This window comes from Solenopsis invicta, chromosome 2 (assembly GCF_016802725.1).
Source record: "Solenopsis invicta isolate M01_SB chromosome 2, UNIL_Sinv_3.0, whole genome shotgun sequence".
Taxonomy (NCBI): domain Eukaryota; kingdom Metazoa; phylum Arthropoda; class Insecta; order Hymenoptera; family Formicidae; genus Solenopsis; species Solenopsis invicta.
This window is the reverse complement of record NC_052665.1, coordinates 24,290,001-24,306,528: the sequence shown is the minus strand read 5'-3', so window position 1 is coordinate 24,306,528 and position 16,528 is coordinate 24,290,001. Positions and strand designations below refer to the sequence as shown.

The 16,528-nt window shown below is 37.0% G+C and overlaps 1 protein-coding gene across 10 annotated transcripts in view; it reads left to right on the top strand.

Annotated features, from left to right (window-relative positions):
• Positions 1-16,528, top strand: part of LOC105201598 (UPF0518 protein CPIJ015043) — a 133,179-nt gene that overhangs the window by 12,024 nt on the left and 104,627 nt on the right. For 4 of the 10 annotated variants that reach the window (XM_039446109.1, XM_039446108.1, XM_039446111.1 and 1 more), the window contains 2 exons: positions 779-844; positions 13,094-13,305. In XM_039446109.1, coding sequence (XP_039302043.1) covers positions 779-844; positions 13,094-13,305 — 278 coding nt within the window. Of the gene's footprint in view, positions 1-778; positions 845-6,240; positions 6,481-13,093; positions 13,306-16,528 lie in introns of those variants that run through there. The other 6 variants (XM_026140356.2, XM_026140359.2, XM_026140358.2 and 3 more) reach the window with 3 other exon arrangements.

Below are 16,528 nucleotides of genomic sequence, written 5' to 3'. Positions count from 1 at the left end.
ATGGAATATCACAAAAGCATTATAAATTTTATCTCGCCGAATTTTTATTTAAAAGAATTTATTCTTTTGATGATAGAATTGACGCATTTTTTAAAATTATGAAAGATATATATCCACTCAGTAATAATATTGATGAATAAAGTATGTATATAAAACTAAAATTGGTAAAATAACTCTGAAAAACTCAAATATTTACATGTAGTACAGAGAAAGCGTGGGCGGGGGAGGGGCTCCGCCCCACCCTCTGCACCACCCCCCGTATTTTTTCTAACCTAACCTAACCTTATTTTAGTTGTAATTTGGCCAAGGATATCCAATCGACCACGTTACAATATTAGATTTAAAATTAAACTAAAATAGAATTAGGAATTAGGTTGGGTTAGGAAAAATACGGGTAGAGGGTGCAGGGGGAGGGGCGGAGCCCCACCACCGCTCACGCGTTCTTGGTACTACATTTTTATGTGTATATGTGAATATATGTGAGTATATGTGTAGTTGTCGCTCTTAATTTTAATAAACTTTTTATGATTATAACTTTTTAAGGAAGGGTGAGCGACGGCAAAAACTTGTTGGGCGTTACTCAGGGTCATGACCTTGACAACATATGTCAAGGTCAAGGTCATTGGGGCAGCCTCCCCTATTCGATATATTTACCTTAAGGACTTTCAAATAAGGCGTTTTAAAGCTAAAGATTCACATTTTCAAAATAAAATTTGGCTAAGTCATTCCTTTCAAAAAGTATAATTATGTTGTAACAACCTGGTTTTTCCGCGAACAGGGTGGCGTGAGTTCGGCGGGCGAGGACGCGGGTGAGGTCACCAAGAGAACTAGACGTGGATGGTTGGTAAATAAACGAGACTTTATTTCGCGTATCTTTGGTACTGTACAATATCGTAGCGTTCTGGACGCGGCGCGCGGACGGACGAATGACGATGACGCTCGGACGGATGTAACAAAAGCTTAGAATTACGCGCGGACGGACAAACGGAGAATCAGAACGCGCGGACGGAAAAACGGCACATATAACGCGATAGTCGGAACGGCCGGATTTAAACGCAGTATCTACAGGCGGTGTTTATTTACAGGCGCGGAATTCCGAGCCGAGATTCTCGAAATTCGGAATTCCTATTGACGCACTGGTGCCGTGGCCTTGCTGAAGGCCGTGGCCACGGCCGGAGACCGCGCGCGCGGTACAGCTGTACTTTTAAATCCCGATCGCGACGCGCTGCGGTTAGTACCGCGATGTTATGCGGCGGTGGTAATCGATTCACGCCAAGATCACTTGGAGGCGCGGAACTCTACACCCCGAGTCGTTAGTCGATACCGAGACAGGACGGCTGATCGGGAAAGTGCCGACTACCAGGAGCTCCAGGTGGAGCCCAAGATGGACTTGAGCTCGTGAACCGGCGGTCTAGGAAGCGGATGGCTCATGTCAAGATTGCTTGACTGAAGCTAAGTTCGCTTAACTCCACTGAGCACTCAGGATACACTACTTTCTTGGATGGAAGGCGGACGAAAAAGAAGCCTCGACTATAGGAGCGGCGGCGCTTATATAGTCGAGTCTCTTGGGCAGGGACGGTGCGGGGGTACGGAACGGTACGGTATCGGAGGGCAAATCCCTGCCGCTCGAGATTGGTCCAGCGGCCGCCACTCCGGTCGAGCGCGTGCGCGTGGAGATCTTTCGACGCGCGGATGCGTATACGCGCGCTACGCCGGTTTTACAATCTTATTGGCGCTGTGCGTCGGTTTCTCGCTGTCCGACGGTTGTTTGGCCGGACAGCCTGGAACGGTGGACGGTCCGAGGGGGGCGCGGAAAGGCGGTTTGTTACAATGTAACATGGAAAATATAAGGTATTTTTGGCCATCTAAAAATCCACTTAAAAAAAAATCATTTCTTTGTAACAAAAAACTGTGAAGAACTTTACAATACGGTGTTTTAAAGCTAAAGATTCATACTTTCAAAAAAAAAAAAAATTATATTGTTATTTCTATTAAAAAATGTACTTATGTAACAAGGCGAATATGAGGTATTTTTGGTTAAATCGTGTCTAAAATTGAAAATTGATGTGTTTCATGATATATTTTGGAAAAATTCCTTTTTCTACAGCATTTTATAGTATTCGACCCAACTTTAGACAGAGTATATGCGAGTAACATCCGCAAATCGACCTGTTTAAACGTATTTTGTCCAGTTTTTATGTAAAATACTCACAAAAAAAGTTTTTCTTTCACACTATATGTGTCGCATCGACCCTAACAAAACTTTGCTGCCGTGCCGTTTGAATTCTAGTTGACCAAAAAAGTTGACCAATCATATTAATCGAAAGAAAAGATTTCAAACTTTTTTTACGTCTTGGTCCGAACCTCCTATCTCATTCCGTCTTCACATAGCAAGCGTTCAAAACTTCATATGGGGTTTCTCAGACTCACTTACGTGTTTAAGGGTTAAGATATTGCCAGCAACGCATGCCGCATATACGACTTTATAACAAGTTACTATAGTTATAACAAGAAAATATATTAATATATATTAATAAGTTTTGTACGCTATTGCTTTTTAGTTGCGTGGGATATAATTTCTTTTCTGTGACAAACCGCCTTTCCGCTCCCCCTTCGGACCGTCCACCGCTCCGCACTGTCCGGCCGAATACCCGCCGAACAGCCAAACAACCGGCGCACGGTGTCAATAAATACTGCAACAACCGGCGTGGCGTGCGAATACGCATCCGCGCGTCGGGAGAATCTCCGCGCGTCGGGAGAATCTCCGCGCGCCCGCGCCGCAGAAGCAAGCGAAGTGGTGGTCGCTGCCGATCTCGTGCGGGGACTCCTCCTTTGATACCGAACCGTCCGTCCCCCGCGCCGCCCCTCCTCGCGAAATTCGGCTATATAAGCGCCGCCGTTTCTATGAACAGGGCTTCTTCGAACTGCCTGTCCGGAAAGAAGACGCGAATCTTTTTGTTCCGATCCGAAGTCAAAAGTACTTGGCTTTTACCAAGAGATCTCGGTAACGAGCTTCCTGACCGCCTCTGTTTCCGCGGTCTTAAGCGTCTTGGGCTCCACCGAGAGATTTCGGTGAAACTGGAGAATCCACCATCCGAGTTCTATCCGTCGGCACCAACTTGCGATCTGGGGTGTGGAATTCCGCGTCTCCACCAAAAATATTGGCGCGTTGCCATTGCTGCATCAACAACGCGGTATTAACACCGCTGTGCGTTGCGATCGCCGAATCACCGTGCCGTACCGTACAGCTGTATTGTGTGTGCGATATTGCCACCAGGCTCGCGCGCCCGTGGCCGTGACCGCGGCCTTCGACATGGCCGTGCCGACGCGTAAACAGGGATTCCGAGTTCGAAGAAATTTGTCTCGGGATCACTTGCATGCAAATAGCCCGCATTTATTTCCTGTCGTTCGGACGTCCGCGCGTAAACATTGATCTGTTTGTCTGAGCGCCGCGATCATCTTTCGCCCGTCCGCGCGTTATTTTTCCATCACGTCCAACCGAGCGTTATCCCCATTTGTCCGTCCGCGCGTCGCACCCGCGAAGATTACTTTGTATATTTTCTGCTTATTTCAATAAACTTTTATTTGATTGTCAACACAACCACGTCTAGTTCTCTCGACGATCTACTCGCGTCCTCGTCCACCGAATCAACACCGCCCGTGCGCGGAGTCAGGTCGTTATATCTGTTGCCTTTAAATTGCCGTGTACGAAGGGATTAGCATTTTCATTATAACGTGATTGCAACTAAAGGAATATTTGTAGTAGTAAATTTTTCTTTTTATGTGTCAGGAATGCATTGCTATTTGAAGTGATTTTTATAGATTTTTGCTTGCTGAACATAAATTTGTTGCCCAAATTTAGTTCTTACGTCACCCTTTTGAGAAAAATGACGTTTAAAAGGTAAAAAACAATGATTTTGAGGGTTTTCATGGTGTTATAGTATTCGTAGCAAAATTTTTTTTTAATTTTGTTAACGCTACCTAAAAGTATAAACTTTCAACTTTAAAATGTAATGCTTCGGCGATTTTGTTTTTTAAATTTACTTTATTTTCGATTTTTTTTGTGGACGTATCTTTATACCTTCTCAAAATTGTGACATGATAGCCAAATTTGGACAATAAATTTGTGTTCAGCATGCAAAAGTTTATAAAAATCATTTACAATTAGTTTTATTATATTTGTTGAAAAAATTGTTTATTTTTACAGGTTATTGTAATCGGTACATGCATATTCTACCTACAGTAATTCTTAAATACCGATTCCGGTGTTTAAAAAACGTAAACATATTTTTCGGTCTGGGAGATTTTTTTATCTTTGAGAAACTAATTTTTGTTTTAATCAATATTTTTCAACAATCTTTTTTTTTTAAATAAAACTTTAAAATTTTAGCAATGTGACTACACAATTGACGTTGCCGATGTTGAAATAGAGTTTATTTGTGAACACATTACATTGACCTAGTTTACATCGTTAAAACGTACGGGATCCAATAGAGCACGGTGCGATAGCCCACCAACAAATCATCTTGACTTATCTAACCCAACCAACGGAAAAACTCTAGGCATTGGCCGCTGTGAGTGTTGGTGTGCTATTGGGATCCGCTCCGTTAAAACTTTGGTACTCGTATTAAGTTTGATGCACACCAATGCTTTAATACAGGCTTGTTTATATTGAATATACTAAACGTTTCTTACAAGGCATTTTTAATATGTTATTGTTTTAGAGAGACCAAATAAGATTACTTATCATAAGACCGATCAATTAAGGTTATACTCAATGGGTCTAATTCCTTACAAAATACGTTTCAGTGTTTACATCGTCATTTGTATTTAGTACGCGTATCAGTTTAGTACGATACTCCTGCTTGATACGTTTGTACCAAGTTGATCCGGCAGCGTTTACATCGTGAGTACTAAAAATTTAGTACGAATTTGGTACGAATATAGTGCTTAATACGCGTATCAAGTGCACGATGTAAACTAGGCCATTATAAGATTGTGGGGATGTTATGTTATGTTATGTTACAGTATAAGAAAGAACAGTACGTCGACTCGTTGTCGGCATCTTTCATCTGTTGACTATAAGATATAATCGCAATGTTGCTGGTTGTGCATGGATCCAATAGCGTTTGCGAGCGCAGTGATCACGGGAGTGAAACTAGTATCGGTTTCTAGTAACACGGAAAAAGTGGGGCCCACTTGAAAGTGGGAGTTGAAATGACCAATCAGAAAATGTCTTGATGTAAGTTGGTAAGAGTGAGTATCTGCTCACCCGAATTTCGTGCAATTTTGTGTAGTAGTTTTGATGAACTGGTCTTTCCAATAATGCAGAAGAAAGGATGATTTGTGCAAGCAATAACAATTAATTTGTGCAGGATCCGGTAAAGTTCAGTATTAGAATTTCAAGGCTACTGTTTATTGAGACCTCGATAAATAGAAGCAATGAAATCCCAATAATGAATTTATCGGTTTTGGCATAAGTTAATGATTATTGCCTGCATAAACTTCTATATTCTCTCTCCTGAAGACCCCCTTCCACAGTCCATTTAATTTTCCACTTCACCACCAGATGGCAGGGTTTTGCTTTTTGTTTCCCATGCTAAGTACAGAGCTTTTATTTCTCATAGTATATAGTTCTGTGGCAGTGATTTAACCATTGAACTTATAGTATATAGAACAGGAATAGCCTATCTTTGCAATGAGTGGCGACTGAGAGCAACATCTAAAGTACGGAGATATATCTCCGTCCTTTAGATGTTGCTCTCACTATTGCGCTCGTATTCCTGTCCCATATACTATAATAGCGTTTTTCACTGGGAAAACTAGTGCGCACTGAGTGTGCACTCGCCGCTGGCAATTTGATGTTCCGGTTCGCGCGATGACGGTGCCAACGAAAATGCCTAATTATCTGTAGCGAGTGCACACTCAGTGCGCACTAGTTTTCCTAGTGAAAAACGCTATAAGTTCTATGGATTTAACTTAACTTGAGTCGAGTTAATGACGGCATATGCTGGAATCATCCAATTAGAATTTAACCACCATAGCGCTGGTTGTGCGATTTGGTTATGCGTGAAGGACAACTTTTGCCGTGCTTTGTGACGGAGTCGATTTACTGTTCTTTCTTATACTGTGGTTATGGTAAGGTAGCGGCTTATATTATACCGTGTTTCCACTATCTTACAGCAATAGATGGTAATAACACACGGATTAAGATGGATTAAGATTACGTGTTTATTTTAGTTGAGCTACATGACTGTACAATACGAGACTACCGCCAAGAACGAGTTACAATACTAAACTATTGTGATTGGGTTAAGACGTCGATGGACAAGTTTTTATGCGCCGATAGTAGCGCTTTTGCTATTACGTCATTGCTGGATTTTGTCCAGCGCTTTACTATTGGTGGAGATGATCTCCACAAGATTTCATGTACTGACGCTATCTATTTGTTTTGTAATATCTACATCCATCTTGACTTATGTGAGTCAATCTTGTTGTACCTTATTGCAAGCACTAAATATACAAAAGCAACAAGAACCGTTTAATTGATTATCTCAAATCAAGCGTATTCTGCGATTAACTTTAACAGGCGAAAAATAATTTATTGTGAATTTGTAAAGGAAAAACGATTCTGCAAAAATAAAAAATTGTTCCAAAATTTACTTTTTTTTTAAAAATTATATCTTTGCAACAAAAAAACTTTTAAGGACTTTGAAATATGGCGTTTTAAAGTTAAAAAGTCATACTTTCTCTCAAAAAAGTTATAACATTTTTTTTAAAAAGTATAATTGTGTAATATAGAGAATATAAAGTATTTTTAAGTGTCTAAAAATTTACTTTTCTTTTTCTTAAATTATAACTTTGCCAAATTAACAAAGGAAATGCGGCAAATACGAGTCAAGCGCTGTTGACAGTACACCGTAAATAAGAATTACAAAAAGTTATGTATTACATAATTTAATAAATTAGACGTTTCGCCTTCGGCCATCTTCAGCATGAAAACAATGATACGATAAGGAACGAAGCCGCTGATGTTGAGGCGAAGAGCTCTCTTATCAAGAAAATGTTAGAAATTTAAGCGAGTTAAGCCTGAAAATAATGAATATAACTCAAGCTGTTAAAAAAAATAAAAGAGTCATGATTTAGAAGAAATCTTGTGAAGTCTTGTGAAGTCTTGTGAAAAGCAGCATAACTTACCTCAACGTCAGCAACAATCAATTCTTTACAATAGATTCTGCCGCAAAAAAGTGTACAACGTACTAACAAATGAATAAATTAACAATAAGAATAAAATAAACATGCAATTATAATTTTGCAACAGAAAACTTTTAAAGACTTTACAATATGGAGTTTTAAGGCTAAAAAGTCATATTTTCAAAAAAAAATGATGTTATCGTCATTTTTATTAAAAAATATAATTATATAACAGGCGAATATGAAGTATTTTTGATTAACTTAAGGTGTCTAAAATTGATAATTGATCTGTTTTTATGATACATTTTGAATCTTGTGAAAGCCATTGTGAAAGCCATCTTGAGAAACCCATTTTTCCACAGCATTATCCAGAGTATTAGTATGAAGTTCGCCCGTGGTCTCGTGGGTTGATAGAGCAAGTAAAACTAAGGAGAAAAGTCCTGTACCCTTTTTTAATATTTGCAATAGTTATTGAGATAAAATTAATAAAGTCGGCAAATGAGCACGTACCATACTTTCCTTACCCACTGCACGCAGGGATTGCCTGTCGGTTGCCAAACTATAGGCAGCCGCGGCAGGTGGCGCGGTGAGAAGGGCAAGACAGCCATTGCTTCTTCTCCCGTCTCACTGCGCCGCCTGCCGCGGTTGGCTATGATTTGGCAACCGACAGGCAGTCCCGCGTGCGGTGAGCAGAGAGAGAGTACGCACTCACTTGCCGATTTTACTAATTTTTATCTCGGTAACTATTGCGAATATTGAAAAATAGTACAGGACTTTTCTGTTCAGTTTTACTTGCTCTATTAACCCACGAGACCACGGGCGAACTTTACCTAACACTTTGTATATAAGATGAACAGTTGTCTTTCAAGGGATGTATTCCTGGTCAAATTCTAAGATGATCTTTCTTTTGACAAAAATTTGGCAGAGGCTTAGATTTTGAAATATAAGTCGATTAAGTTAGCGTATCACAGGTACAGAAGGTCGAGTACAGAAGATACGCAGGAGCGGCGCACACATTGTTACGTGCGGATATTTTGTGCTGCGCTCAGCTGATACAATACACAAGAGTCTCTGTCACACCAGAGACTCTTGTGTGTTGTATTAGCTGAGCGTGTCAGCTGAGCGCAGCAAGCGCCTCACGAAACACCCGCGCGTAACGGTGAGTGCGCCGCCTCTGCGTATCTTCTGTACTTGATCCGTGATACGTTAACTTCATTAGTTTATATTTTGAAATCTAAGTTTCTGCCAAATTTTCCCAAAGAAAAGATCGTTTTAGAATTCGACCAGGAATACGTCCCTTGAAGAACAACTGTTTATTCTGAATCACTATGTAGTGTTCTAACTTTAGACAAAGGATATGTGAGTAACATGCGTGATCAGACCTGTTTGAATGTATTTTGCCCGTTTTTTTTTTGCTATAAGATTACTTACAAACAAATTTTACTCACATTCAATGATTTTTCCATAGACCCCAACAAAACTTTGCTGCCATGTCATTCGAATTCTAGTTAACCAATAAAGTTGATTAATCATATTAATCGAAAAAGAAGATTTCAAATTTTTTATCCCTTGGTCGGAACCTTCTATCTTATTTCGTCTTTACACAGCAATTGTTCGAAACTTTATGGGTCTCTCTGACCCACTTGTGTGTTTAAGGGTTAATATTTAAGCCGGTATTCATAATCGATTCTTATTTCAAGATTGTCTTAAGTAACGTTTTAAGATGCTAATATGGCTCTCTGAATGATTGATGACATCTTGAGATGATACTTAAGACGATCTGACTTCCGTTTTTGGAGCAAGTGATAGCAGTCGGATGTACTAGGAGAGATTTGATTTTGAGGCGAAGAGTGATTGCGGGGAGTGGAAGGAGAGTGTAGAGTGGGTGAGAGGAGAGAGAGGGGGGCGGAGAGATGGAGCGAGTGAAGGGAGAGTGATCGGGTGTAGTGAATGAGAGAGAGGGAGGGGGAGGGAGAGAGGGGGAGGGAGGGAGAGAGGGGGAGGGAGGGAGAGACGGAGAGAGGGGAGAGAGATTTGAGATGGATGATGGGGGTGAGCTGGACACCGGGCTACATGATTAGGGAGGAACTGCAAAGGGAGAAGTTGAGGGGAAGGGCGGGGAGTAAGGCGTGGGGATTTTAGGAGAGATTAGCGGAGGGTAGAGGTAGTGAGTTGGCGAGGAAGTGTTGGGAGGAGATGAGGGAGGGGGCAAAAAGGGGGGGAAAGGTTATCGGTGTTGGAGAGGAAAGACACGAATTTTTTGAGGAGAGAGGGAGGGAGTTGAGGGAAGTGGAGAGGGAGAAGGAGGAGGAAGGGTTTGATTTTGGTAATTTGGAAGAGGGGGATAGGAAAAAGGAGAGGGAAGAGAGGTGGGAGAAGATTAGAGGTTTAAAGTATAATAGGTGGTATAGGATTGTGAAGGGGGAGAGGGTTCCGGGATATTTGAAGAAAGGATGGTCAGGGAGTAGATGGGAGAGAATTGCGAAGTATAGGCTGGGGGAAGGGGTTAGGGAAGGTTGTATTGGGGGAAGGGGTTAGGGAAGGTTGTATTGGGCGGGAGAGGAAGAGAGGCTATGCAGAATGTGTGGGAGGGAGGAGAAAACGTGGAAACACGTGTGGGAGGAACGCGGCAATTGGGGAGCTGAAGAAGAATGGGAGGAGAAAGTGGAGGAAGTTTTAGAGGAGGGCGGAGAGGGGGAGAAGTTGATAAAAAAATTAGAGAGGTTTAGAGAGGGCAGGGAGACAAGCGGAGAGGAATTGGGTGGAGTAAAGGGTGAGAGAAAGTGAGAGCGTGCGTGCGTGCGTGCGTGTGCGTGTGCGTGTGCGTGTGCGTGTGCGTGTGAGTGCGCGTTTGTGTGCGTGTGCGTGCATGCGTGCGTGCGTGCGTGCGTGCGTGCGCGCGTGTGCGTGTGCGCGTGTGCACGCGTGTATGCGTGCGCGCGCGCGCGCGCGTGTGTGTAAGGAGAGCGCAGTAGATATAGTTAGGATAAGTTAGTTGTAAGGTAGTGAGTAAGATTAGGTTAAGCGTTACGGTGTATGTGCATTAGGAAGATTGTAATCCCAAGGGGAACAATATAGACTTATCTATCTATCTATTTGTCTACTTAAGACGATCTTAAATATAAGAATCGACTATGAATACTAGCCTTAATTTCTAGTAATGATAAAACGTTTTTATAGGCTGATCTTAAATAAAGATTAAGCATATAAACCAAATAAACGATAATGACATTTTGACAATTTTGATATTTAACACATTAATATCGATATAATTATTAAATTGTTATGTGTAAATAATATTTCTCCGATTTTATATTAAATTTATTATAGATAAACAAAATTAGTTTTTTAATAAATCTCTTATTACATATTTTTTATAATTTTATTATTAATATTATTAAAAGCATTCGATTTAGGGGAGCTTACCGCTATCTCTGAATGTGCGAAATTCTAGCATTATTATTCGTAATTTTTAAACTTTTCTTATTTGAAAATTATTATAGTCTTAACATTTTGGTAGAAGAATTTTTGTCTTAAAATCATCCAAAGAGAATCTGTCATTAAAATATTTAACGTCAGTTTTAGTACACTCGTACCAAATACAATAAGGGAGAGTGGGTAAGTTGAATCTATTTGTAGTTTTTGCTTTCTATAAAGCGCAAATAAAGTCCGATTGTAAAACCGAAGGTGCCGTTAGAAAGATAATTTAATTTCCTTTATTTTTTTTTAAACCATTTTGATGTATCTTTTTCCTGTGTTGAACTATAATGACAAATGTAAAAACGCTTTTTGCAATCCGATTTGAAACTACTGGTTTCAAATCGGATTACTTTGGTCCGTGTCGGATACTTCTTTTTTTATTGACTTTTAGATAGAATTTAAAAAGATTTTAATATATTTTTTTTAGTATTAAGTATTAAAAAGAGTAATTTGACAGTCAAAAATAAAAATTTTACTAAAAAAATATATATATTTTATATATTAGACGTTTTGCACATCATGTTATGATATTGTTATTATATAATTATAGTTGGAATAAAAAAAATATAATTATTTTTAGTCTGATGATTTATAATATTTTATTAATTTAATATTTCTAGATTTGATCGGCCAATCTCTAGTGCTACGAATAGGTTACAATTTTGATGTAAAAAGTCCGATTTGGAGTCCTTTCGAACTTTGAAACAAATTTTACAATAAACCGCAAAAGTGATCACAAAACAATGAATATTTTTGAATTCTACGCTCTTTAATTATCTTAAATCAATTACCTTTCAAAATTTTAGTACTTTTTAGTACCTTTAAATAATGTTTTACAAGAATTTTTTTTTTTTTAATTTTTTACGATAACTGAAAATACTTAAATAACAAAATGCGCGCATAATGAGTTCACGGAGGATGCATGCTGTGCGGATTATCCGCACAATGTGAGCTCACGGCATCCGACAGATGCGTCATCATATCAGACTCATGTTGCTTGCATGCATGCATACGGTGGGCGGATCCCGATAGCACATGGGACCGATAGCGCACACCACCACTCACAGCGGCCAATGCCTACTTTTTCCGTTGGTTGGGTTATATAAGTCAAGATGATTGGTTGGTGGGCTATTGCACCGTACGCTATTGGATCCCCGTCCGCATACGGTACTCAAAAATTCTGTGTGTTTCTCATACAAAGCATGTAATACATTTTTATAATGTCTTATACAATTTATTTTTTACAACATTTTTATATTTGCTTACAAAAAAAGATTAGATTTTTTTTTTCAGCTCTGTAAATTTATGGTTTTCAAGATTGCAGATCTTAAAAATCTTGTAATATTATGATAAGTTATAGATGTAAATTTAAAAAAATATAATTTGGAAAATTAAAATGAGAAAATCAGAAAACATGGTTTAAAATTTTATTCTCTTATATTTATTTTTTAAACTATTTTTTATATTTCCATCTATAATTTATTGTAATTTTACGAGATTTTTAATCTGCAAACCTTAAAATAAAATTATAGAGTTGGATAACAATTTACAGTCTTTTTTTATAAACGAATAGAAAATTTTGAGGAAATGTGAAATAAATTGTATGAGATATTCTAAGAAAGTATTAAATTCTGTGTATGGTAAAATATGAAAAAATACGACATATTTGAAGGTTAAAAAGATCTGGTAAGTGAGGGATAAAAACTCATATTTTCTTCATTCTTTTTTATGAGAAAGTGATCATTCTATGAATAAATATGATATATTATTTGAGAAATTATCAGATATTTTTAAATAAATTATAAGATTTTTTTGAAAAATTCTGAGAAAATTTTTTATCAGTTACGCTTGTACGCATGCGCACGTATTACATCCTGGGGGCAGCGTGATACGTTCTTGCGCGCACGGCGGAATTATCACGTTACTCTCATGCCTTGAGGGTGACGTGAAACTTATAACATTGTTATCTAAGCTATATAATGCAGATATTATAATTATGTAATACGATAAAGTGATTTTTATATGCACTTATGTTCCCATCACGCGTGATTGCACTATGCGATCTTTTATGCATACATGCGTGCCCCCGTCACATTGTGAAGGCACTGTGATGCATTTTTGCACGCACAGCATGATTATCATGCCGTGAGAATAACGTGACCTCACGAAATGTTATCTGAGTACATATTCGCGTTTATTCTATGAATGTTACGAGAGTTATGAGAAGACAGAGAACTGTCAAACTGCTATCACATGTTAGGTGTTTTATAAGGACTTTACAATGGCATGCAATTCATTTAATCGTATTCATTTACATAAAAAAAAGTCCTATTTGGAACACGGTTCAATTTAGATTACTCTTCCCTAATATATGTATATATTTATAAATTTTATTCTTAGTTATTTGTGCATTTTTCAGCCTCCTAAAGGTATACCTAGTCAAGATGATGTGCTTGGAGTAGTTAATCACATTGATCAAATGGTGACATTACTGATACTGGAGCTGCGGGATATAAATTTGCATGATCATTATCAACATGGTAATACCGCAACGCATTCTCCCTGTTTAGAGTATTTATTAAGTGAAAATCTACTTGTTAAGTTGTACGATTGGAGCATACATACAGGAAGGTATATATACATCTACTTTTATAATGTATACATATTCTCTCTCTCTCTCTCCCCCTCTCTCCCTCTCCCTCTCCCTCCCTCTATCTATTTCTCTCTTTCTCTCTCTCTCTCTCTCTTTTTATACAGGGTGATTATTAATGATTGTTTTCATGTTTTATCCTAGGAGCATGATTTACCGACGGATACGTATTTCTAACATATTATTATATTAGAAATTACAAATGCGTGCTCCTATGGTAAAAAGTGAAAACAGTCATTAATAATCATCCTGTATGTATACATACATACATACATACATATATATATATACATACATACATTCCCACACACACACACACACACACACACACACACACACACACACACACACACACACACACACACACACACACACACACACACACACACACACACACACACTCGCGCGCGCGCGCGCATATGTGTGTGTGCGTGTGTGCATGCGTATATTTAACTTATGTTAAATTATGCAATAACTTGTGTTATTGCATAATTTATTAGAGGAATTACCATCACATAAAATGAAATGTTAATACGATTTTATAAAACACTATGTCACTTTAATATATAATACAAATATTTATTACAATAATATTATGATACAATATATTACTTTATAATATCTCCACAATAAAATTGCAATATTATACCGTAATTTTATATTACTATGTAATATTTCTGTATGATTTTTGTAATATTTCTGTAAGATTTTATGATAATTTGTAAGATTATTGCAATAATGTAATATTACATCTGTGGAATATTTCACTGTACATACATTGTATACATAAGTCATTACGGGGTGTACGAAAAATTACAGACTTGTTAAATGTTTTAAAAGTCAGGCATTTTTGGAAAAAATGTTTGAGACTATTTACAGGATTTAAATCATCAATTTATTGATGGTATTAGTTTTATCTTGGTAGCGTTGCCAAGGTCAGATTAAGGTTATTGATTTTTTTTAATGGAACACTATTTTGGATTTTAGAATCTAATAGCTAATGCTAAGAACTTTTCAAAACATTATAATGAAGTTTATTTTTATTAAGTATTTTCCGAGTTATAAATGTTGAAAGTTACAGGACTGCTATTAGCATGTGATTATAAAAGACTGTACATACACAAATGATTAATACGATGAGTGATAATCACCCGGTGATAAGAACCCATTACTATTTAGCCACTTTGTGAATGTTATCGGATGCGATCTAAATTAAACTGAAGACTACATAAGCTAGAGATCTCTTGTCAAATTTATTTGACCAGATACACATTTTCTTGAAATCTGCGTCTGGAATTTAACCCTTAAACACATAAGTGGGTTTGTGAGACCCCATATGAAGTTTTGAACGTTTGCTATGTGGAGACGGAATGAGATAGGAGGTTCGGATCAGGACGTAAAAAAAGTTTGATATCTCTTTTTTTGATTGATATGGTTGATCAACTTTTTTGTTTAACTAGAATTTGGATCGCACGATAGCAAAGTTTTGTTAGGGTCAATGGGATTCAGACTGTGTGAGTGAAACTTTTTTGTGAGTAATTTTAGGTAAAAAAACTGGGCAAAACACGTTTAAATAGATTCGTACGCGTATGTTATTTTGTTTGAAGTTAAAATACTATAGTGCCGTGAAAAAGAGGACTTTTGCGTAGGGTCCGAAATATATTATTAACATATCAATTTTCAACTTTAGACACATTGAATTAATCAAAAATATCTCACATTTGCCTTGTTACGTAAGTTTATTTTTTAATAGAAATGGCAGTGACATAATTTTTTTTGAAAGTATTATTCTTTAGCTTTAAAACGCCGTATTGTAAAGTTCTTAAAAGTTTTTTGTTTCAAAGATGATTTTTTTTTTAAGTGTATTTTTAGACACCCAAAAATACCTCATATTCTTGTTATATAAATATACTTTTTTATAGAAATGACAATACCATAATTTTTTTTTAAAGTATGACTTTAGCTTTAAAATTGAAAGTTTTTACAAGTTTTTTCTTGCGGAGATATGATTTTTTTTAAAGGAAAAGTGGATTTTTTAACAATTTCTAATTTTTGCTTAATGATTTTTTTTTACAATTTAACAACAAATCATTTCGGCAAAGCCGATTATGCAGTCATATTTCTGAAATTTTGAACTTTTATGTGAAAAAAAATTTTGTTGAAAAATGTTGATTAGAATCAAAGTAATAACTTCTCAAAGTTAAAAAAGTCTGCCAGACTCGAAAATGTGTTTACGTATTTTACGGGATTAGTGTGTTTGAGGGTTAAAATAATAATGTTTACTGAGCGAATGTGTATATCCTTTTTGATGATGCGAGGATGAGATAATTGTCGTATATGGTATCTTGTGTACAAGTGACAAAACTCTTCAATCAACTTTTAGAAATAAGAATGATGATATAAATGATCTAAATCGATTCTCACTCGTAATGATGAAAAATGGGGAAGTTAGCTCTCATCTCTATTTTGAAATTTTGTTATAATTACTTTATTAAAGATACAAATAAAACGAACAGTGATTCAACCGAGTAAAAACGATTTCAAATCAGTATTTACATGTGGATTTCAAATATTATGAAAAATGGCGAAAGTGTTTTAGCTCTCATTCTTATTTTAAAATTTTGGTACAATCACCCTTTTAAGAATACAAACGAAACGAATTGTGGTACAAATTGGTATAAATGATTCTGAAGCAACACTCGCTTGCAGATTTCAAATATCGTGAAAAATGGGAAGTTAGTTCTTACTTCTATTTTGAAATTTTGGTGTAATCATCCTCTTCAGGATATAAACGTAATGAATGGTAATACAATCGGATACGAACAATTGTAAGCAGACAGAGTTCTAAAAATAATGTTATTGTAATGTGAAATGCTAACATTTTTTTCCTCAGCTTTCCATCTTTTAAGGTTCAAATGAAAAAAGGGATTACAAACGTTTACAAAGTAGAATTAAATGCATTTTTGAAAATTTTTTTTTATGTGGCTAGGTTTACATAGGTCCTGTAACGACGACAAATCTGATAAAAAAATTAAATGTTTTATAGTTTTTTGTTGAAAATCCGCATATTCAATAGTAAAGTTGCTTAACAACATAACATTTTTCAGTCCATAAAATTTAAAAAAAAGTAGAAATTTTATCCATATAAGATTTGTTTGATACAGGAACTATTAAGACGATTTTGATCGTCGCATGGAATTTTTA